At 37.5% G+C, this 22,425-nt stretch overlaps 1 protein-coding gene across 2 annotated transcripts in view; it reads left to right on the forward strand.

The window, feature by feature from the left end:
- Positions 1–22,425, forward strand: part of CCDC68 (coiled-coil domain containing 68) — a 54,552-nt gene that overhangs the window by 9,880 nt on the left and 22,247 nt on the right. The window contains exons 2-8 of one of the 2 annotated variants that reach the window (XM_023218367.1): positions 3,688–3,775; positions 6,357–6,485; positions 8,070–8,156; positions 11,047–11,187; positions 12,181–12,306; positions 14,381–14,509; positions 20,460–20,542. In XM_023218367.1, the coding sequence (XP_023074135.1) occupies positions 6,369–6,485; positions 8,070–8,156; positions 11,047–11,187; positions 12,181–12,306; positions 14,381–14,509; positions 20,460–20,542 (683 nt within the window). In that variant the 5' untranslated portion in view covers positions 3,688–3,775; positions 6,357–6,368. The remainder of the gene's footprint in view (positions 1–3,687; positions 3,776–6,356; positions 6,486–8,069; positions 8,157–11,046; positions 11,188–12,180; positions 12,307–14,380; positions 14,510–20,459; positions 20,543–22,425) is intronic. The other variant, XM_023218365.1, reaches the window with a different exon arrangement.

The raw sequence follows: 22,425 nt of genomic DNA on the forward strand, positions 1-22,425 counted from the left end.
TGTAGTGGTTCACCTCTGTAATCCCAGCTACTTGGGAAGCTGAGGCACGAGAATCACTGGAATCCAGGAAGCGGAGGTTGAAATAAGCAGAGATCACGCCACTCTACTCAAACCTGGACAAGAGTGAGACCCTGTCTCAAAAAAAAAAAAAAAAAAAAAAAAAAAAAAAACCACCAACAACAAAAACCAGAACACTGCTCTAGGCACATGCCAGCCTCTGCTCTTGCTTTCCCGCTTGCCTGGAACTCTCTTCTCCTAGATCCTAGAGAGCCACACGGCTTGCACTTGATTTCTTCATCTTTTGCTCAAATACCACCTCCTCAGATCAGCTTCCCTCACTGCTCATCTAGAACAGCACCTCCTTTTACCCTCAGTCCCCTGATTGACTTTTCTTCATGTCATTCATCACAGCCTCCCTTAGACTCCCTCTATATTTACCTGTTTGTTTAATGTCTGTCTTTCCCTCTGTACTGAAAATCCTATGAAACTATGGTCTATGGCTCAGCCCTGTAACCACAGTTCCTAACACAGTGGCTTTCTGTAAATATTTACTCTCTCAATAAATGAATCAAGGGTCAAGCAAAGAAAGGAAACACCCTTGTTACAGTCTCTATAATATAAACAGTGTCTGTAATCTTTTTCTAGGGTTGCTCTAACAAAGTACCACGCACGGAGTGGCTTGAACAGGGATATGGATCATCTCTCAGTTCTAGAGCCTGGAAGTTCAAGATCAAGGTATCTGCAGGAATGTGAGCGAGATCTGTTTCGTGCCCCTCCCCTGCTAGTGGTTTGCTAGTAATGGTTGATGTTCCTTGGCATATAGAAGCATCGTTACATCTCTGCCTTCATTTTCACAGGGCATTCGGTGTTCTCGTCTCTCGCCACATTGCTCCTTTTCATAAGGATATCAGGCATATTGGAGTAGGGATCGCCCCTACTCCAGTACCTGACCTCATGTTTTCTTAACTAATTACACCTGCAAAACCTTATTTCTAAATAAGGTCCCATTCTGAGGAACTGGGGGTTAGGACTTTAACATGAATTTGGAGGGAGGACACAGTTCAGCCCGTCACAGGCACTTGTTTGTTTATTGTATAAAACTTCTGCTGTTCTCATGTCATTAAACAGAGCACAAGGTTCAGGTAGATTCTCCTGGGTGCCTGGTGGTGTGGTGCTTTATCATATGGATTACAATTCACTATAATATGTGTACATTGCTTTGTGGATTGTAAACTCTTCATTAGATGGTAGCATCATTGTTTGAGGAAACTGACAAATAATCAGCGCATTAGCAATAAGGAATTTGTACCACGGATTTGCTAGTCCTAAAGTCCTCCAAAGCAATTTTTCCTTCATAGCCCAGTTCAGTCTGTAGATTATTTAAAATGTAACCTGCTTCTTTCCTGGAAGAAAGGAAACCACTCAGATTGCTTGTCAGCCTTAATTGTGGATAATGGTTTCATATTTTATGTACTTGTTTGACAAATATGTACAAATAATTTATTATATATTATATATGCTGCTGTAAGTGCTTGACAAATATTAACTCATGAACAACCCCACATTGATTATTGTTGTTAAGAATTAATATTATTTTCATTTTACTGTTAAGGAAACTGAGGCACAGAGCAGTTAAGGGACTTGACAGAGGTCACACAGGTACAGAGTGGCAGAATGGAGCCATGAGACTAGGCAGGCTGCCTCTAAACTGTTTCAGCTGTGGAACCCTCTTTCTTCACAGAAAGCCTCATGGAAAAATTCAGTGTGTGTGACAGAACAAAGCAGAGCTGCTGTGGTTGAAGTTGAGGTGGCAGAGCTCTGTCTATTCAGCAGCTCTCCACCTCCTCCCTGGGAGCCCTGTTTGAAAGGCCCTTGTCTAGGAAATACCTCCTCTTGGCATGATGCCACCTGTAAGCTGTCTTCAATCCATTCTAGCATAAGACAAATAAAAGTATTTCCTTACTTTAATTAACTGATTGTGATTTATTTTGAAATTTTTATCCCCTTAATCTACTTCTGTCTGAAATAAAATGCTAACATGGATTTTCCCTAGGATAGTAATGCCATATGGCAATTTGGACTTTGCTGGCTTATGTTCCCCTTGGGTTTCTTTCTACAAACCAAGGACTCTGGGTGCAAAAGTTTTCTGAACCAAAGACAGATATGGAATTTAATTTCATATGGATACAGTTATAAAGCTTTGCAACCAGATAGATGTGAACTACCTGCCCTGCTTGTCTTCTGTGGCTATTGATAATATAAAATAACAGGGTAACACTATTGCCCGTGACTGTCCATTGAGTGCCTTCTGTTAGCAGACATTAAAAAAAAAAAAAAACCAAAAACCTCATTTTCATATCTCTAGGTGTTATCACCCCTATCTGACAGCTATTTAAGTGAAGACTAAGATTTTATGTGACTTGTTTAACATGGCCCAACCAGTAAGTGGAAAAGGTGGGAAGTTTTCAGAAATATCAGTGATCAAGAAACAAAATTCCTTGATTTTAAGAATAAAAGGTACATACGAGAGTATATTTTAAGATGGAAGACGTAAGACCCGATGCAATTTTCAAATTATGAAAGAGCCTGAGAATGCAGATGGATTCATTCTAAAGAGTGATTCATTCCTGTGATAAAATGCCTCTTATCATCTGTTAATGTACACACTGCATAACATACTAAAAAGGAAAATGAAAGTAAATCAGTCAAAGGGGACTGTAGATCAAGGGTACTGTACTGGAGGATAAAAACCAACTCAGGCCAGATCGATTGCTTTGCTTCACTCTATTTTCCAGCTGGTCCTGCTCCACTCCTTGCCAAGCCCTAACCCAGAGGTCAGCAAATGGTTCCTGTAAAGGGCCAGATAGGAAATACTGTAGGCGTTGCCTGCCACATACTGTAGGCGTTGCTCTGTCACAACTACTGAACTCTGCTGTTTGTGGTGCTAAAGCAACATAAAAGACATGTACACAAATGGCCATGTTGCATTAGAGTAAAACTTCATTTATGGGCACTACGTTTGAACTTCATATAATTTTCATGTGTCATGAAATGTTATCCTTTGATTTTTTCAACCATTTTTATGAATATTAAATTTGAAATTCATATAATTTTCATGTACCATGAAATGTTATTCTTCTTTTGATTTTTTGTTTGACCATTCAAAATTGTAAGAACCATTCTTAGCTCTGGGGCTGTACAAACAGGAGGGATACCGGATTGAGCTCCCAGGCTGGGGTTTGCTGACCCCTACCCTGGCCTGACCATCCTCTCTCTGGCTTCCAAGCGTACTGCATATTGACCCTATGGGTGTTTCTCTTACTTCAAGCATTTAAATGTTGTTTTGCACCAATATCTTAATCCCGGAAGAGACTTCAGAGGACCCAGTAAGAGACGTACTTCCACTCATAGTTTGCAAAAGCACACTTGCAGAGTTGCTGCTGCCAAATCAACTTCCGCTGAAACAAATATTTAATAGAAGCCATAGCTGCTAAGAGGATTTATAATAAAATGGAAAATTCTTGGCATATTCTGTCAATTTCATTGAAGATTAAAGGACTTTGTACTATCCCCAGAAGTGATCTTGTTTCAAAGTGATGCTCTCAAATATGCAAATTCTTTGTTTTTTTTCAGCCTAGGTTATTGTTAGATTTTAAATATTTTGTTGTTGTTATTGTTTCTCTCCAGGGAAGCCAGTCTTAATACGATGGAAACATCTCTGAACTTCTAAAAGACCAAGGTTGGAGTTTTAGCTCTTAATTTTACTTCATCTTGGGTAAGTTAATGTCACTATGGGAGTGGAGTCTTGGCTTCTTATCAGTAACAGAGGATTAATAATCCTACCTCACAGGACTTTTTATTGTAGTTTACTTGTTAGTTATTTACTATTTATTATAGAAATTTCAAGCAAAACCAAAATACTTGGAGGAATACAATGAACCCTACAGACTTGTCACCCAGTTTCAATAGTTATCTATATTTTGCTAAACTTCCTTAATCTTTATCCCCATCTGCTTTCACCTCACTCTTTGAGTTTTAAAGCAGTTCCAAATGTAACACAATGTCACCTGCAAATATGTCAGTAGGTATCACTAAAAGATACAATCCTTTTAAAGAATGTCATAATTATCACAGCTAGCAAAATTACAACAGTTCTTTAATATCATATATTGTCCAGTTAGTCTAAAAAATGTCTTTACATAGCTGATTTTTTTTGAATCAAAATCCAAACAAGATTCATATGTTGCATTTGGTCCTGTATCTCTTAAGATCCTTAATTTATGTTAAGATTGATTAATGGGGTCTCTCAGGTTAAAGTTTCCTCATTAAATATTCACTAATGTTTTTAGCTTTAAGTGATGATGCTTAGGTTTTTTTACTTCATAAAGGGTTGCAAAATATAGGTTTTCTATATTTTATCAATCCTTTTGAATTTATTAGCTGGAATTCAATAAATAAACTTTCCCTCATCAACTACTTGGTTACTACGAAATACAGTTCATATAATAAATGCTTGTTTCTTTTTTTTTGCCAGGTTTTAGTATACTTTTGGTTTACGTGCATTGAGCTTTTGCCTTATGTGCTTCTAAAGGTTGACAGTGAGCATTGTGATGTTGTGGGTTTTTCTTCAGTCATCATAAATTCAGGGATTTAACATTTTTGATAAGTTTCAATCCATCACAGACATTCTTCTTCAGAATGGGTTTTGTGTCTTATTCAAGTAGTATTTGATCACTTCTTTTGCTTGCTGATATGACCAGATATCTCAGGCTATGGGAGTGGAGTCTTGGCTTCTTATCAGTAACATAGGATTAATAATCCTACCTCACAGGGCTTTTTATTATAGTTTACTTATTGGTTATTTACTATTTATTATAGTAAACAATAATTATAGGCTCACTTTACATATTTCTTACCCCAGACCTGGATCAGTCAAGAAGTCCTAGTTTCTTTTTAGTAGGATATGATATTCAAAGACTACAGTCTGGCCATGAGGGATGCTAACCACTACTATTTCTAGATTTATCGGTGAATAAAGGTAGAATATATATTATTTTAAGGAAAAGAAATCATTATTTTCTACTTCCTGGGTTCAAGTGATTCTTGTACCTCAGCCTCCCGAGTAGCTGGATTACAGACGTGTACCGTGCCCAGCTAATTTTTTTATTTTTAGTAGAGACGAGGTTTCACCATGTTGGCCAGGCTAGTCTCAAACTCCTGACCTCAAGTGATCGGTCCACCTTGGCCTCCCGAAATGCTGGGATTACAGATGTGAGCCACCATGCCCAGCTTCACCTAACATTTTTGTTCTATATTTTATTTTTTCTTTTATGCTAAATAGCCTGATTCTTCATGATGTTAACACAATTACCTGTTGGCTTTATTCTACGGTGTGAACCTGTGTACATAAACACACACAAACACAGTTCGCAGTTCAAAATAGCAATACCAATATTTCCACTAACAATATTATGAGTGAATATTTGTTCAAGATTGTTTTGCTATTCTTTTTGTTATTAGAATATAGCACAGCAGGGATCAATAGTTCCTGGTATGTCATTTTTAATCACTTGAATAATTCTTGTGGTTATAGAACTTGATATACAGATATATTTATTTGTTTAATTTATTTCATTTCACCTTTATTTTGGACGATTACTTTTTCTGTCAATTTTATTTCATAGTTAGATAAAATATATATATGGTTTAGTATTAAAACCTTAAGACATAGATTTCTTCCTTCCATTCCTATTTCCTACCCTTCTTGTAGAAAATATATTATATATTCTGTTCTGCTCTATGCTTTTTCATGAGATAATAATATATCCTAGTGATGACTGCTTAGCAGTTGATAGTTTATTTAATCTATCCTCTTCTTGTTGGCATGGGGTTTTTCCAGACTCTTACTATTAGTTCTCCTAATAGTAAATCACCTTCACGGACTATGTATGAAGATACACACACACACAAAAAAACATAATTTTGTTATAATTGTATCATGTTAATTCTACATTTATTATGTGCTTATAATGTGCTAGACTATAAACCTCATTCCTTTTTACAGTCTGAGATTTTAGATTTTTACAGTCTGAGATGATACTGAATAAAAAGAGAAATTTCAGATTTACCTTCTTAGATTATTTAAATGTTAAATTTTTAATTAAAGATTCCTTCAGATGATATGGCTTTATATTAAATTAATTCCTGGATTTATGACTATATACAGATACCAATGATTTATAGCTTTTCTGCTATATTTCACCATAGTGATAAAACAACTTATTTCAGTTTATGAACCACATAATCATACAATCAAAACAGTCTGTTTTGCTTAGCTGATTTATGTTTTCTTAAAGCCAGAATTCACAATGACAACGGTGACAGTGACCACAGAAATTCCCCCAAGGGATAAGATGGAAGATACTTCTGCCTTGTATGAGTCTACATCCGCTCACATTATTGAAGAAACCGAGTATGTGAAAAAGGTATGTGGGTAGCAGAAATCATTAGTATGATATGATTTTTAAAGAGAAATTCCAATATGGGCTGGAGGACTTTGTTTCCCTCTCCATAGAACATATGTAAAGGAACAACTCTAATTTGGCAAAGGACACTTCCTAAATGAAATTTAAACCCATGTTCAGTCATTTCTCTTGAGGATATGAAACTGTTCCTACGCTTGGAGTAAAATAATTTTCCTCACTCAGTAAAATTGAATAATGGGCCAGGAGGGTTCAGAACACCTATCAGCACTTAATTTGTCCCTCACTATTCACCACTGGATTTCCTACTGTTTTATAATGTTTTCCAGTGGTTTCATGAGTGTTGATTGTGTTCCCAAGTAGATGTTTACATTTCCTGCTGAGTTAGTGCCTCTTGTTACCTTGTTCCTTTTCACAGTTCAGGGTAACTATTGCCAGTGACTGCGGGTTGGCATGTCACTTCATTAAACGTGTGAAGTCTTATGAGAATCCAAAATGATAATGGCTAACAAGAAATATATATTCTTAACTGTTTCTTACAACAGACATGTATTAAGCACTTAAAATGTGCCAGAGTAGGCCAGGTACAGTGGCTCATGCCTGTAATCCCAGCACTTTGGGAGGCTGAGGCAGGTGGATCACCTGAGGTCAGGAGTTTCAGACCAGCCTGACCAACATGGCAAAACCCTGTCTCTACTAAAAATACAAAAAAATTAGCCAGGTGTGGTGGTGGGCACCTGTAATCCCAACTACTCGGGGGGCTGATGCAGGAGAATCACTTGAACCCAGGTGGCAGAGGTTACAGTGAGTGGAGATTATGCCATTGCACTTCAGCCTGGGTGACAGAGCAAGACTCTGTCTCAAAAAAAAAAAAATTATAATAATAAAAAATTTAAAAATGTGCTAGAGTATAAACTTCGCTCCTACTCTCACAGTCTTACAGTCTAAGAGGATACTGAATAAAAAGAGAAATTTCACATTTTACCTTTTTGGATTATTTAATTAAATAATGGACAAATTCTGGCATAGTTTATGACTTGCTCAGATCAATTAATTCCATCATCTTTGAGTGTCTTGCAACTCCATAGGTCATCAAGACATGGGGCTTATATTTCATGCATAAATGCATATGATCTCTCAGTAATTATTCTGTAGTAATTACTTAATAGTAATTATTTTGTAGTAATTAGTAGACAGTAATTATTTTATAGTGATTACTAAGTAGTAATTGTTTTATAGTAATTGCTAAACAGAAAATTAGTACTAAATTACTAAAAAGACAAAACAAAACTAAATAGTATTAAGTACTAATTACTAAATAATAACTGTTTTGGGGATAATATTTACTTAAGTGATGTGTTTTAGATTTGTCTGAGAAAGAGTTGTAAAGACCAAATGCTTACTTTCAGCAATCCAAACAATATTAGCCTAAATGCAAGTTAGGTTGATGGTGGCAGTTATTTAAATCTGATGTCAATATATATGTATTACTTTCTAGATAATCAGGTACCCTGTAACTGGTATTGAGAAAAAAACTTTCGGCATTAAATGCCTTTGAAACAAATTAATTTTTTTTTCCTTTTCTAGATTCGAACTACTCTGGAAAAGATCAGAACCCAAATGTTTAAAGATGAAATAAGACATGACAGTACAAATAACAAACTAGATACAAAGGTAATAATTTCCTGCAGAAGGTTAGCATAAAGCCATTTAGACTTTTTAAAGTAACTTTGTGGGCAATTACTAAGTTCATTGAAGCTTCAAAGGATGAGTGTTGAAATATTTCATGCATATCTAAAGATGTTAATGGCCATATGTGTGAAATGTTTAACCACAAATGTTAAGAGATCAAATTGGAATGGCTAGGCCTTACTTGAATATGTTAAACAAGGCTTACTTATCGAAAGTAAATGAGAACATGTTGGTCTAGCCAGGATTCATGACAGCAACATTTCCCAATAACAGGCAGAGCTTTTAGTCTCACATGGGCCACATGAATAGACATACACAGTTGAAGCTTTTAGGCCTGAGTTGAGTGAAGATTTTGTCAGATAAATAGTTGATAAGCTTGAATGCACTCCCTTCCCCACCATCAGCTTTATATACCTCAGGTCGAGCAATCTGCACTTAGCTTTGCCTGGATTACACCAAGCTAAACCACATCTCAGCCAAGTGTACTTCATCAGTGTTGTCCACTGTAAGCATGGCCACAGAGTCCACCATAACATGGGGTATGATGCATAAATGTAGTCATTTTCATCACCCTCAGCCTCCCACACTAACATAACTAGCTTCCATTATTATTTAAAGTACTTCTAAACTAGAAAACAAGGTTATGTTTAGGAATGATAGGGAAGATTAAAAAATTCAGTTTGGACTATGTTGAGCTGCCTGTTAGACCTCCAAGTAGAGGCTTCTAATAGCCAGCTGGACATCTGATTCTGGAGCTGCAGGTAGAAGACTGAGCTAGAAGGTCCAGGATACAGGGTAGAGATTTTGGGCATTTAAGGATTGTATTTACAGTTCTGAAACTGGAGAAGTTTACCAAGAGAGTGAGTGTGGAGAGAAATGAGAGAAGATCTAAGGGCTGAGTCTTGAGATGCCCATTCCCAGTGTTGAGATGTTTGGAAGAAGAACCATCCCAGGAAGCTGAGATCAGGCTGGTGGATTAGAAGGAACAGGAGATTTCAAGGTTCTAGGGTAGAGCCTAGATGCTGCATTTCTAACAAGCTCCTGTCGATGCTGAGCTGCTGGGACTGTAGACCACACTTGAGAGTACTCTCTAGATTATCATGGCGAAGTCTCTACAGGGCCAGAGGGCTGGTGATTTGATGTGTGGATGATCTGCTCACCTTTTGTGGTTTGAAGCTACTCCTGTCAAGGCCACTTTAGCAGGAGTCACTGAAGGCAAATGAGGAGAGGGTTTCAGAAGCAGGGCGGGACACCTCTGTCAAATGCTGTCCATGGGCCAAAGAAATTGAGGACCAAATGCCCACCATAGATAGGAGGATCTTCCTAGTAATGTTGACGACATTGTGTTGCTGTGTGTCTGCCTCAGCCACCTCAGTCCACAGAAGGTCAGCAGATCCACCATGCATCAAAACATCAGCCCTCTGGCCCTGTAGAAATTTCACCGTAGTGATCTAGGGCCTTGCTACTCTCAAATGTGGTCTGCAGTCCGAGCAGCGCAGCATCACCACGAGCATGTTAGAAACGCAGCATCTAGGCTCTACCCCAGACCTCCTGATTCAGAATCTGCATTTTTTAACCAGATCTATCACCCAGTAATTCGTAGGCATATTGAAGTTTGAAAAGCACTGATCAATGATCTTTGTAGCCATCTACCACTGCTGATAATCTACCTTCTACAAGAGTTTTTTCTGTCAAATATTCTTTAACAAATTAAAAAAGAAAATAATTCCTACTTTGTATATGGAGAGTAGAAATATGCACTAGGGTCTGGACTATAAGAAACCAAATTGTGGCAGAGTTATGGTGAGGGAGGATGTTATCCACATACACTATGTTCTTTTTGTTTTTTATTTCTACAGACGTAGTTATTATATTATGGTGAAAACATTATATATTTTGTTGTTAAACAAACTGGGATTCTAATTCTGATCTGGCAGTTACTTTAGGTATAACCCTAGGTGTGTTCGTTAAACTTTCATCTTCAAATTCCTCACCTGTGTAAAGGGCCTAGTGCCTTCCAGTGTTTTCAGTATTCAGATAAAGGACTGTATGTAAAACATGTAAAAGATGAACGGGCACATAACAGGTGTTTAACAAATAGAAGTTGTTATTATAATTGTAGGGTATGTATAATTGTGTAATAGTTTCTCTGTTTTGAAATAAATTGAAAGAACAGAAAGAACACACAGTAACTATTCAAGAGGCTGTGCCAGGAGCTCTCGCGCTCCTTTGCTGCAGAAACTTGGGCCCTGGTCCTCAGTTTCTACATCTGTAAAATGGACAGGTTAAGTTAGATGGTTTACTATTTCTTTTTCACCTCCGTGTGTCCACAATTCCAGATGATATTTATGTTCCAAATGTATTTTCAGTAAGCTAGAGCTTACATCAAGTTATAATGGCAGTGCCATTCAGTTCTGATATCTCTGATTGGAAGTTTAATATGAGGTAATTACAGTGAAGCATCACCAAACATTGACCATTATGTATTGTAACTGCTAGGTCTGACTGTTAGTCTATAATGCAATGTAACAAAAATGTAATTATGTCGACAACTTAGATTTTTTAAAAATGTCTGGCCTTGTGGACATTATTTATCTCCTAAAAAGCACTTATCAGTATATTTGAAACTATAGAAAATATAAAAGTTAAAATGTCATTCTACCTCTTTCAATATAAGAATCTGTTCAAATTTGAGCAAATATAGAAGTCAGGTGCTTCCAGAATTTCTCATTGATATTTGAGATTCAAAAGATGTTTATTTATGCTGATCTGAAGCCTCTTTGCTATATGTAACACTAAATGATCATTACTGTTGTCAAAGCTTATAGAGGAAAAGATAGTTAGGTCTATGATTTTCATTTGTCCGTTTCAGCACTGTGGAAACCTTCAGCAGGGCTCTGATTCTGAAATGGATGCTTCTTGTTGCAGTTTGGATTTGCTCATGAAAAAGATAAAAGGAAAAGACCTACAGCTCTTAGAAATGAACAAAGAGAATGAAGTATTGAAAATCAAGGTATGACTGTTAGAAGTTTCAAATTCTGTGTTTTGAGCCTTTGAGCTAATAGGATGGGTTGTTAGCATTGGTGGCTCTGTAAAAGCAGAGAGATGTCTACACACATCCATAGGTCCATCTGTGTGTTCCCTTACATAGAGAAGCATTTTTATATTTCACAAATCATATCTCACTGTTTTATTTTTGAGGCTTCTTTTGTTATTGAAAATATCTCACAAAAGTTCAATAGTTATACAGTTTCAGTCATGCAAGATGACTAGACATCTACTGCATAATATTATGCCTATAGTTCACAATACTGTACTGTACACACTTAGTAGATCTCATGTTAAGTGTTCTTACCACAATCCACAACACATTTTTTAAAGTGTGTTCATATTTAATAAATATTAATTATAGCCTTCATAGTCAAATGCCACAATATTTTTTAAATTTGTCTATGGCTGAATGCTTTTGATTTTCCTCTTTAAGGTTTATTTTATATGCAGTCCTGCAATGAATATCTTGATAGGGAAATCTTTATAGTCATTCTTGATTGTTTCCTCAGGTTAAATCCCGGAAAGATTCATGACATGTTAGCATTATTGTCCTCAATACTTTAACCTTGTCCCACTTCTATTTCAGGAAGATACACTTTTTAACACTGTTATGGACATTAATGATAAAAGGCTTGCAAATAAGTATATAAGCTGATAGAGCAGCATGGAGTTATCTGAACAGTGAGGACTATCACTGCAAGGCATTACAGTGCACAGGGCTCTGGTTTGGTTTGACTATGGCAAATCTGCCTCTTCAACAGCCCCTCTAAATAGGGAGTTTCTCCTTTTACATTTTCCTCTTACCAAATAACAGTGTCTTCTCTCCTATCCATTGTCTATGAGGCTGTAAAAGGTATAGTTATACCCTTGGTGTTCTTAATTGCCCATCAAACTGTTCTGCCTTTAAAATTTTTTGTTGTAAATGTCAGAATATGCATAGTGGCCTTTTTTCTAGCTGGAAGCCTCCAGAGAAGCAGGAGCAGCAGCGCTGAGAAACGTGGCCCAGAGATTATTTGAAAACTACCAAACACAATCTGAAGAAGTGAGAAAGAAGCATGAGGACAGTAAACACTTACTCCAGGTACAAAACACGCAGCTTGTCTATTGGAGAGCTAGCCCCCACCCCGAGCTGTTCAAATTCATCTTTCTGGAAGAGTTAGAAATGAAACAAGCAATGGCCAAGTGACTTGGCAAAAGACGTGGGAAAGGAGTGGTGTGCTAGTCTTTTCTGCCAGTTTCCCTCGCCCCTGCTTAGTCCGACACCCCCAGATGTTGCTGAGCTGCTGTGTTGCAGTTGTTGCTCAGACCCACCATGAGCACAGGTGGGAAGGAGGCAGTGCCACCCTGCCTGGAAACCTGGGCTGGCCCTGCGGACCCTGACTGGTAACTTCTCTTCAGGTTCTGCCGTTGACTCGCTAGATGACCCAGACTGAGCCATTCTTCCTGTTTGGAGTTGGGTGTCCTTGTCTCTTGGCTCAAGCCTGTAATCCCAGCACTTTGGGAGGCCGAGACGGGCGGATCACGAGGTCAGGAGATCGAGACCATCCTGGCTAACACGGTGAAACCCCGTCTCTACTAAAAAATACAAAAAATAAAAAACTAGCTGGGCGAGGTGGCGGGCGCCTGTAGTCCCAGCTACTCTGGAGGCTGAGGCAGGAGAATGGCGTAAACCCAGGAGGCGGAGCTTGCAGTGAGCTGAGATCCGGCCACTGCACTCCAGCCTGGGCGACAGAGCAAGATTCTGTCTCAAAAAAATAATAATAAAATAGAATGAAAGAGTTGGGCTAGACACATGGTTTCAAAATTGTTTTGGACTTAGGATACATACTTTGGGTTATAGAAAATAGAAAACAAAATATGTATCTATATGTTTTTTAAAAATATATAAAGTTATATATATTTTTAAAATATAGTTATATATAATATATAATATATAAATTATATATAAAGTATAATAAATAATATATAATATATAAGTTATATATTTTTATATTTTAATATGTAAATATATAAATTTTAAAAATAAAAAATGTACATACACTTATACATGTTCTTTTTTGTTCATTTGTTTTTAAATCTGAAGTATATACACTAGGGCCAATAAAATCTGTCTGAAAAATATATTCTAGAACTTCTAGAACTGGAGAAGTCAAAAAAGTGTGTGTATGCCTGTGTGTGTGTGTTTGCCAAAATTAAAAATATAAAACAGCTAAAGGTAAGTTCACTCACAATAGTTTGGGGCACCCAGGTGTCTGTCAGCTCAGGCTGTAGGAAAGTCCCCAGGGGAGTACAGTAGGAAATTCACTGCCTAGGTGACACCCTTTCACGCATCAAGCTGTGGTAGTGATGGTTGCATACTCATATGCATGCAGGGTGCAGATGAAGAACTTAAGCGGGAAGCTGATGAGGGTGCTATGCTATGGGGGGGGCTTGTGGGGATAAGAAGCATGCATCCTTGTAATGTGGGCTCGGCACTAGCTTGGAGTGACCTGACTGAAAGGCCTGCTTGGTATTTACAAAGGAAGCCAGACACTTATTTTTCCCTCTGAAATGTCAAGCTTTGTTAAATACACAGGCGGAAGAGTAACAAGTTAGTCGACACAGTCCCACTGTAGCCTATTACCTGCTAGATGGAGACTTCTCTCCTATGATCCCTCAGCACAACCTCTGCTCTATGCCTATGAAGTAGCACGGTGACACTCTGAGGAGAGTTATTCTGATTTTATGACACTTTCTGATTAAAAATAAAACGTGTTTTAATTGAACCTGTACTTTTTTTTTTTGTTCTGGATAATAATTGTTGAGAAAAAGTCAAAAATGTTGCTTTTGTTAAATTAGCATCTTTCTCTCTTATACCAATTCAGGAAGTATGCTTTATGCTCTCTTATACCAATTCAGGAAGTATGCTTTATGGTAACAAATGGAAGCATTCTAGGAAGAATATTTATATTTATTGTAATTTTAATTCTTGATTTAATGTTGTTGTAGTCTATCAGGGTTATTTTGAAGGAAACACTGAAATCAAAAAAAGTAATTCTAAACAAGTATGAATTCTGAATTTTTTTGGCTAATTAGAAAATTGTAGAAAGAGGTAATATGTGTATAGGTTTAATAAAAACAGAGTTTTCACAACACAACTGTTTCTCTGACCATAGGTTAACAAGCTTGAAAAAGAACAGAAATTGAAACAACATGTTGAAAATCTGAATCAAGTTGCTGAAAAACTTGAAGAAAAACACAGTCAAATCACAGAATTGGAGAACCTTGTACAGAGAATGGAAAAGGTACAGCCCTGGAGAATTAGAGGATTTTCTTGCTGACAGGGTTAGGATGAGAATGAAATAAAATAATACCAAAATAAATAGGATATTAAATTAAATAAGATATGTTAAGTGAAAGTATTCTTTACAGTATTTGTCCTTAGGAAGTATTTAATATTAATTTTCCCTTAAACATTTCATATGATCTATACTGTAGTGATTGATTTGCCTTTCTGCAAATACTGTAGTCATATCATCATTTATCACTTTCTAGGAAATATGTGACTTAGAAAGGGGAACCAGGTGAGGCTGTGAATGCAACTAATGGAAAAGAGCAAGAAGTCCATCTACTAGGAGTATTAATATAGCAGCAGGTCCCTGTAATCACAGCATTTTTATGTATTAGAGTCAGTGCAGTATCCATTTTTGACCACCCAAGTCTACTTTGTGTTTGTAAAAACCTATGGCTGCACCAGGAGAGATACAGTTTAAATTAAGAAAAGTCATTCTATAGAAACTGGAACTTTAAGAAGGCACATTTAGGGAAGAGTAATAATAGAATAAAAATTTGAAAATATTTCATGCCATGTTCATTTAAGTAGCTAGCACTCCAAATATACACAAAAGGTGAACACATAAATTTGTGTATGTATGCCTTAGAATTTAGAATTTGAACAAATCAAGGAATATTTATTTTTTAATAGCAAAACAAAGAGAAAACTGGCATCTCTGAAACTGAATTGGGGATAGAGAAAAATATAGGCTTTGGATACTAGTAAATATTGCCCAATACATTTTTTATATTTATTGTATTTGCCTCTATTCTTTTTAGCTTTAATTTGTTTTATGAGTCTGCCTGGGTTTATGCCATTTCATAAATGTCATTTCAAAAACATCACATTTCAATATTCAGGTTTCTTATCAAAGGAACTTTGATTTGTTTAAAAATATTTCCCAAGAATGTAAAGTTTTATGACATTGTGATTTGGTTGAATTCGTAGTCTTGGTGAAGGACCTATGAGGAAATCACAAAAATTAAATATGCCCATTATCAAGTGGCTCTAAGATAATAGTATTCAGCTGCATGTGTATTATGCAGTAGGTCACTGAGTGTTATACTTTAGCAGAATCACTGGGCTAGAATCTCCTTAAGCAATTAGTTTATCCAGGCATGACAGTTTATAATTATGCTGTTTTGGAAAAACTGTAATATTTGGATGTGTACCCGGTAGTGGCAGAATACTTGATCTTATAATAAACAGCTTAACAAAACTAAGATAGCACAAAGAATGTTTGCATTAAGGAAAGAAAGACAATTCTGGGAAATGAATAGAATTGCTTTACCAAACAGATTGATTAACCAGCTTGAAATTTAAGTTTAGTCTAGAGCTCATGCCATCTCAAAGCCAGTAATATTGGGTCAGGTTTAGTGCCCCCAAATTAACAAAAGAACAGGCTGGGCACGGTGGCTTATGCCTATAATTCCAACACTTTGGGAGGCCGAGGTGGGTGGATCATGAGGTCAAGAGATCGAGACGATCCTGGCCAACATAGTGAAATCCTGTCTCTACCAAAAATACAAAAATTAGCTGGGCGTGGTGGCAGGCGCCTGTAGTCCCAGCTACTTGGGAGACTGAGGCAGGAGAATCACTTGAACCCAGGAGGAAGGAGGTTGCAGTGAACCGAGATTGTGCCACTGCACTCCAGCCTGGTGACATAGCGAGACTCCATCTCAGAAAAAAAAAAAAAAAAAAAGAACAGTAGAAGATAATTTCTATTTCCCAATGATCCTAGGAAATATATACTAGATGTTAGTTCATCTCAGAGTTCTGGGGTATATTTACTTGACTGTTTACTAAACAAATATTTGAACACCACCATGTGTAACATAGAACTAGGGGCTGAATATATATTTGTGAATGAACCAGTCTCTTTTTGTGGATATGACAATGTAGTATATCTGGATTATGTGAGGCTCAAGGAACTTCCCAAATCTCCCTTTCTTAATTCCTCTATGAGTCCTTTAGGGAGGCTGAAAACGCAGTCAAAGGCAGAGGAGCATGCCCTAGAATAAGATTCAGTGACTCAGATCCTGGCAGGACATTCTTGGGAAGTGATGGCCTAGCTCTTGCCCTGATAATAACTCTTAACAGTGGGCTGTCTCCAGGAGATCTTGAAAAAAGGAAGTAGACAGGATGCTCATGACTTAGTAAGGCCATGCAGCAACATTCCAGAATAGTTCAGTGACTTTCTAAAGTGCAGCCTACTGGAATCTCTGGAGGGTGGAGGTAAGTGGGGATGATATGGAGGGGCAATGCGCAGTTTTATTTAAAGTAAAAGATGGTTTAGGCCAGGTGCGGTGGCTCACGCCTATAATTCCAGCATTTGGGGAGGCTGAGGTGGGAGGATCGCTTAAGGCCAGGAGTTCGAGACCAGCCTGGCCAACATGGTGAAACCCAGTCGCTCCTAAGAAAACACAAAAATTAGCCGGGCATGGTAGCACGTGCTTGCAGTCCTAGCTACTCTGGAGGCTGAAGTATGAGAATCACTTGAACCTGGGAAGTGGAGGTTGCAATGAGCCGAGATGACGCCGCCACACTTCAGCCTGGGTAGGACTCTGTCTCAAAAACAAAACAAAACCAAAAAAAGCAAATTGGTTTTAAAATATTTTATATTTGTGAAACAAGCAAATAAATAAAACTATAAGGAACAAAGTTGGGTAACATCTTGGTTTAAAGAGAGACTGAGGAGGCAGGCTGTGAGGTAGGGTGTCTCAGGTAGGGAGTGTGGGCCAGAATAAGGGGAGGGTGTACTGGGCCTTTTGTATTAATAGGAAAAAGACACAAATTCAAAAAGAAAGTAAAAATTAAAAATGAACATCCTCACAAAGGTTGATAAATATTGCCCTGATTGTGGGTGCCCCCTGGAGAAAAATTTACTTGCTACTCACTTGAACAATCCACTGCTCCAGTAAATAGCCATTAGTGGTATGAGGTCTGGTAATGAACACATTACTTAAAACCTTCACCATCTGTCCCACTTTAATCAGGAATGCAGTGAGAATGAATTCCATAAGCACAGTGATAAGCTAGCAAAAATGCCCAGTAAGAGCATTTTAATATGGCATATGTTCCATTTGCTAGCAGTGCAATTCTGTTACATCATATTTGTTTTCTAGTGTCATTGACTTAGCTCCATTGCAATTTTAGAGCTCAAAGGCACTTTTGAGACCACCTAGTTCTTCATGATCGTTTTATAAATGAGGACAGCATGAACCCGAAACTGTTCCACAATCCTCCACTTTCTACATCACAACCCTTTCCGTTATGCCCCCGTCTTCTCTCATGCTGGACAAAAATGATAGAGTTGGTTCCAAAACATTTAAATGTTAGTATTTGGCCATGATTGAAATTGGTGCCCTCTCCGATCAGCCTGCTGAGGGAAACCTGGAGCTGTCTGGAGGTATGGCTCTGGGAATAGTGGGTTGCCCACTGTGTGATGCTATGAACTCCCTTTCCCTTTCCTGAAGACATTGCCTGAAAAGTGCTATCTGGTATGGTGAGATTTTCTGTGTTGTCAAAGAGGAGGCAAAAAGAACCCAAGCTAGATGGCAGAGCCTGGCCAAGGGAGAGTATTTACTTGTCTGGTTGTCTGGTTCCCTTGACCCCTGTTTATGAAAATCCATTAATCAAGAGTAAGACTATTAAACATTCGTTAGGCACCATTTTCCCTCACCCTACAAATTCAAAATACATTATCTGTGGTATGTTTTTTGACAATCCAAGTCTCATCATACGATTGTAAGATGTATCTGTGGGCCAGGCGCAGTGGCTCATACCTGTAATCCCAGCACTTTGGGAGGCCAAGGCGGGTGGATCACCTGAGGTCGGGAGTTCGAGACTAGACTGACCAACATGGAGAAACCCCATCTCTACTGAAAATACAAAATTAGCCAGACGTGGTGGTGCATGTCAGTAATCCCAGCTACTCGGGAGGCTGGGGCAGGAGAATCGCTTGAACCTGGGAGGCAGAGGTTGCAGTGAGCCAGGATCGCACCACTGCACTCCAGCCTGGGCAACAAGAGCAAAACTCTGAAAAAAAAAAAAAAGAAAGAGAGAGAGAGAGAGGGAGGGAGGGAGGGAGGGAGAGAGAGAGAGAAAGAGAGAGAGAGAAAGAGAAAGAAAGAAAGAAAAGAAAAAAGAAAGAAAGAAAAGAAAGAAAGAAAGAAAGAAAGAAAGAAAGAAAGAAAGAAAGAAAGAAAGAAAGAAAGAAAGAAAGAAAGAAGGAAGGAAATAGATAGATCTGTGATCCCTCAGAAATAATTTGAACACAGCTAGGGCAACTTCAGGGCTATTTTTATGTGGCAAGAATACTATAAGAAAAATTTGAAAAAGTGTACAGAACATATAAGATATGAAGTAACCAGTGCCTTCAAATTAGTATATATTGAGGTCCAAATATGTGCCAGGAAGCCTGTATCTCTTTTATATATATTATCTCTATCATCCCAACATTTCAATATAGGTAATATTATCCCCATTTTAGGAATGCTCAGAAGATACAAATATGAGTCAAATGAATATAGAATGAATACATGTCAAATGTTGTAACTCATTAATTAATGAGGGAAACAGTAAGATGAGAAAGCTGGTTTAAATAAAATATTTTCAGAAACTAGTCATTTATAGGCATTTTGGAGAAAAATTGAAAATAGTATAGGATTACTAGATTAAATTAAAAAAAAACAGTTAATATTCTTTAAGGCAATTAAACCATAATCTTTGGGATTATGTCTTCTACCAGACAGAAATCTACAAATTTACATGCAACTTCACAGACCCAGGGCTCTAATCAAATAATAAATAATAAAAGCGAACAGAGGAAAATTCTCTGAGAGAATTAAATAAATCTTGGGTCAGATAATTAAACGATGACCCAATATGACATTAAAACTGCATGCTGTATATTGTTTTTATTTCCAAGTTTGGGTTAATTTTTCTTAACATTGGTAAGGCCCAAGAGTTGAAAACCTTGGCCAAAATTTAGAAACCAGGTTAAGTCCCTATGCACAATCTTTGTGATGTTTCTGCTAGACAGCACTGCCTTGCTTTGTACTACTCACTCAGATGCTGCATCAGGAAGTAATTTTAAACAGCATTATAGATAGTTGCAGCACACGTCTTCCAGTCAATTCCATCCAAGTTGCCAATACCAATTCCTGCCTCTTTTCAATCTCCCTTGATTCTTTCCAACTTGGCAACTTAAACCATCAGGCCAAAGCACCAAATTCCTTTTTTCAGCTGAGTGCCATCAAATATAAAATGAACACAATCATCTCCGCTTTGTTTTTCATGGTCTTGTCTGTTTTCCTTTTGAATGGAAAGGCTTTTGCTTAATAATCAAATTAAGGCATCTTTTTAAAAGATATTCTTTCCCAACATCATAAAATTGCAATCTGAGTTTCTCCTGTATCCTAATTGGAAAGCATTTGTATCCTTTGTGGCCTTGATCCTTCATCAAAAATACGTTTATTGTTTTACTACCTTCTGACAGATGACACTAGAGGTATCTAGTGTCCTTGGATACCAACAACTCAGTCTAATGCAAGGGAAGCAGATGTAAGGGTGGGAGAGCCAGGGTCTAGCAAGGGGTGAGCTGGCTGTTTATGTGTGGTAGGATGGGGAGAGGTGAGTGGGAGAGGTTGAACTGAACAGGCTATGGGCAATGCCTTGGAAGATGAGCAAAAGAATTCCTCCAGGCAGGTGAGAGAGTGAAGACAATTATTTTTGGCCTATAGTTGAACTATGTGTAAAGCACACAGGAGAATACTCAGCTAGGTTTCCTTGAAGATAAGAGTAACAGCACATGGGAAATTAACTCTTTAGCTCAAGTCATAGTTCTAGTATGACAAGAGGAAGGCCTTCCCAAACATATACATGTAGTTCAGCAACATTTGTATCTTATTTTCTCCTAGGAAAAGAGAACACTACTAGAAAGAAAACTGTCTTTGGAAAACAAACTACTGCAACTCAAATCCAGTGCCACATGTGGAAAAAGGTGTGCGAAGCTACCTGTTAAGTAAAAGCAGTTCCTGATTTATTTCCTGTCCACTGGTATGCCAGCCAGGGAACAAAAGATCTTCTGTCCCCCAAAGAAATAGGATGACTGACAGTGCAGGAGGAAGGTTGAATTCCTGGGATTAACAGTCATGTAGTTATGTACCTCCCCTCCCTCAAACTCAGAGGAATCACAGAGCAGTTGGGAGCAGGGGGCAGAGTCCACTGGGGGTGCAGGGAACCCCACGGGAAGGTTAGTCTTTCTGAAGAGTGAATGAGTGAGTAAGCCTGGCACCTCCTGGTTTATCGCTTGTGCTAAGGAGGACGCTTGAGAGGTCTTTATTCTCTGATGCTTCTGTCTTAGTTAATGAGTCTCTTTTACAGCTAACATTGCACTGGCCAGCCCATAAGCGGAATTCTAAGATAGTTTCCTGATACTCCTTAATTCTGTAGGGTGAAGGAAATACTATGGACAATATCCATAGTTCTTTGGACTTATAAATACTCATAGTTTACAAGCAGTCACAGTCCTTAGTATGTTGGGGGTGGGTTTGTGGGTATCGCCATAATTGCTGTGCTACTCAGCTGCTATTAGAAAAAGTATCTCTATTATCATGTAATAAATCATATAATAAGACATTTTCTGAGATTTTCCTTTATTTTTTAAAAATTCTAGTCCAACACAATCATTGTATGTTCCGATATAATTATATTGTTCAAAGTCAAATCAATTTCAAGATCGTAGTTTGTCATCCTAGAACTATTGTTCACTAGGATATTAGGCACTGTTATGGACAGAATTCAATGATACGTCATTTATTCAATGATATGTACTCAGACATCCCACTTTCTCAGTCTTTCAATTTCCTTCCTACAGGCTCCCTGCTGCTTCCTTTCCTTTTTTATCTTTCTTCCCACCTATCCTCATCTATTGTACCTTCTGCCTGGCTTGTATTCCTACATTTTGGACCACATATGCCAAAGCCCAGAAATGGGCTGATCCTAGCAATTACACTCACACACATTTGAAACATACAAGATTCCAATAAATTATTATTTTTCCTAGCTTCTTCCCTGTGACAAACATGTAGCCCAAAACAGGGGACTTCTGAGATAGTTTTGTAACACTGCACATTTCTGTAGAGATTGAAGAAAATACTGCAGAAAGTATTCTTATGTCTTGGAATTACATAAGGATATTCATAACTTCAATCTAAGTAAATCTTCAGTTAATATTTTTCTTAAATAGGCAGAGCTTTTCCTTGTAGCAGAACTACTGATTTGTACGTGTCTTCCATTAAAAGTTCAGGCCATCCAAGTTTGATTTTTTTTTTCCTTTAAAAAAATGTGCTTTTAAAAAATTGGTGATAGGGCTACTGTCCATCTTTGAGCCAACAATGTAGCTCTTTTAAAAACCCACCTGATCTATTCCTTCACTTCTATTCTATATAAACAGTTTTTATAAAGAATTCTTTAAAAGCTCCTAAGGAAGTTTTAGAAATTTCTTGGGGAAAGTGGATGTTTGGTGTTTCTAGAAAGGTTTTTCAACATCCAGGCTTATGCAATTTTTATAGATTGTGGGTATCACACATATTTGTGATTACTTATTACTTTGTCTGAGCTTTATGTAGAGTCATTCAGTTTGTGAAGTGACAAGAAAATGAAATCAGTAAGAATCAGACTCTTTTGGTTGAAGTAATAGAGACTTGATTAAGCTACCACAAAAAAGAGGGTTTCTGTTAGGTTAAGATTAGATAGATAGAGTCATAAAAAGAAGACAGAGAAGTTAAAAAGATCTGTCTTCTTAAAAATAAGGTTGACTCCATATTTCTATTACCATTACTGGTAATTGACATAGGTAAAATGCTTTACAGTTTTCAGAAT

This window comes from Piliocolobus tephrosceles, chromosome 18, assembly GCF_002776525.5.
Source record: "Piliocolobus tephrosceles isolate RC106 chromosome 18, ASM277652v3, whole genome shotgun sequence".
Lineage (NCBI taxonomy): Eukaryota > Metazoa > Chordata > Mammalia > Primates > Cercopithecidae > Piliocolobus > Piliocolobus tephrosceles.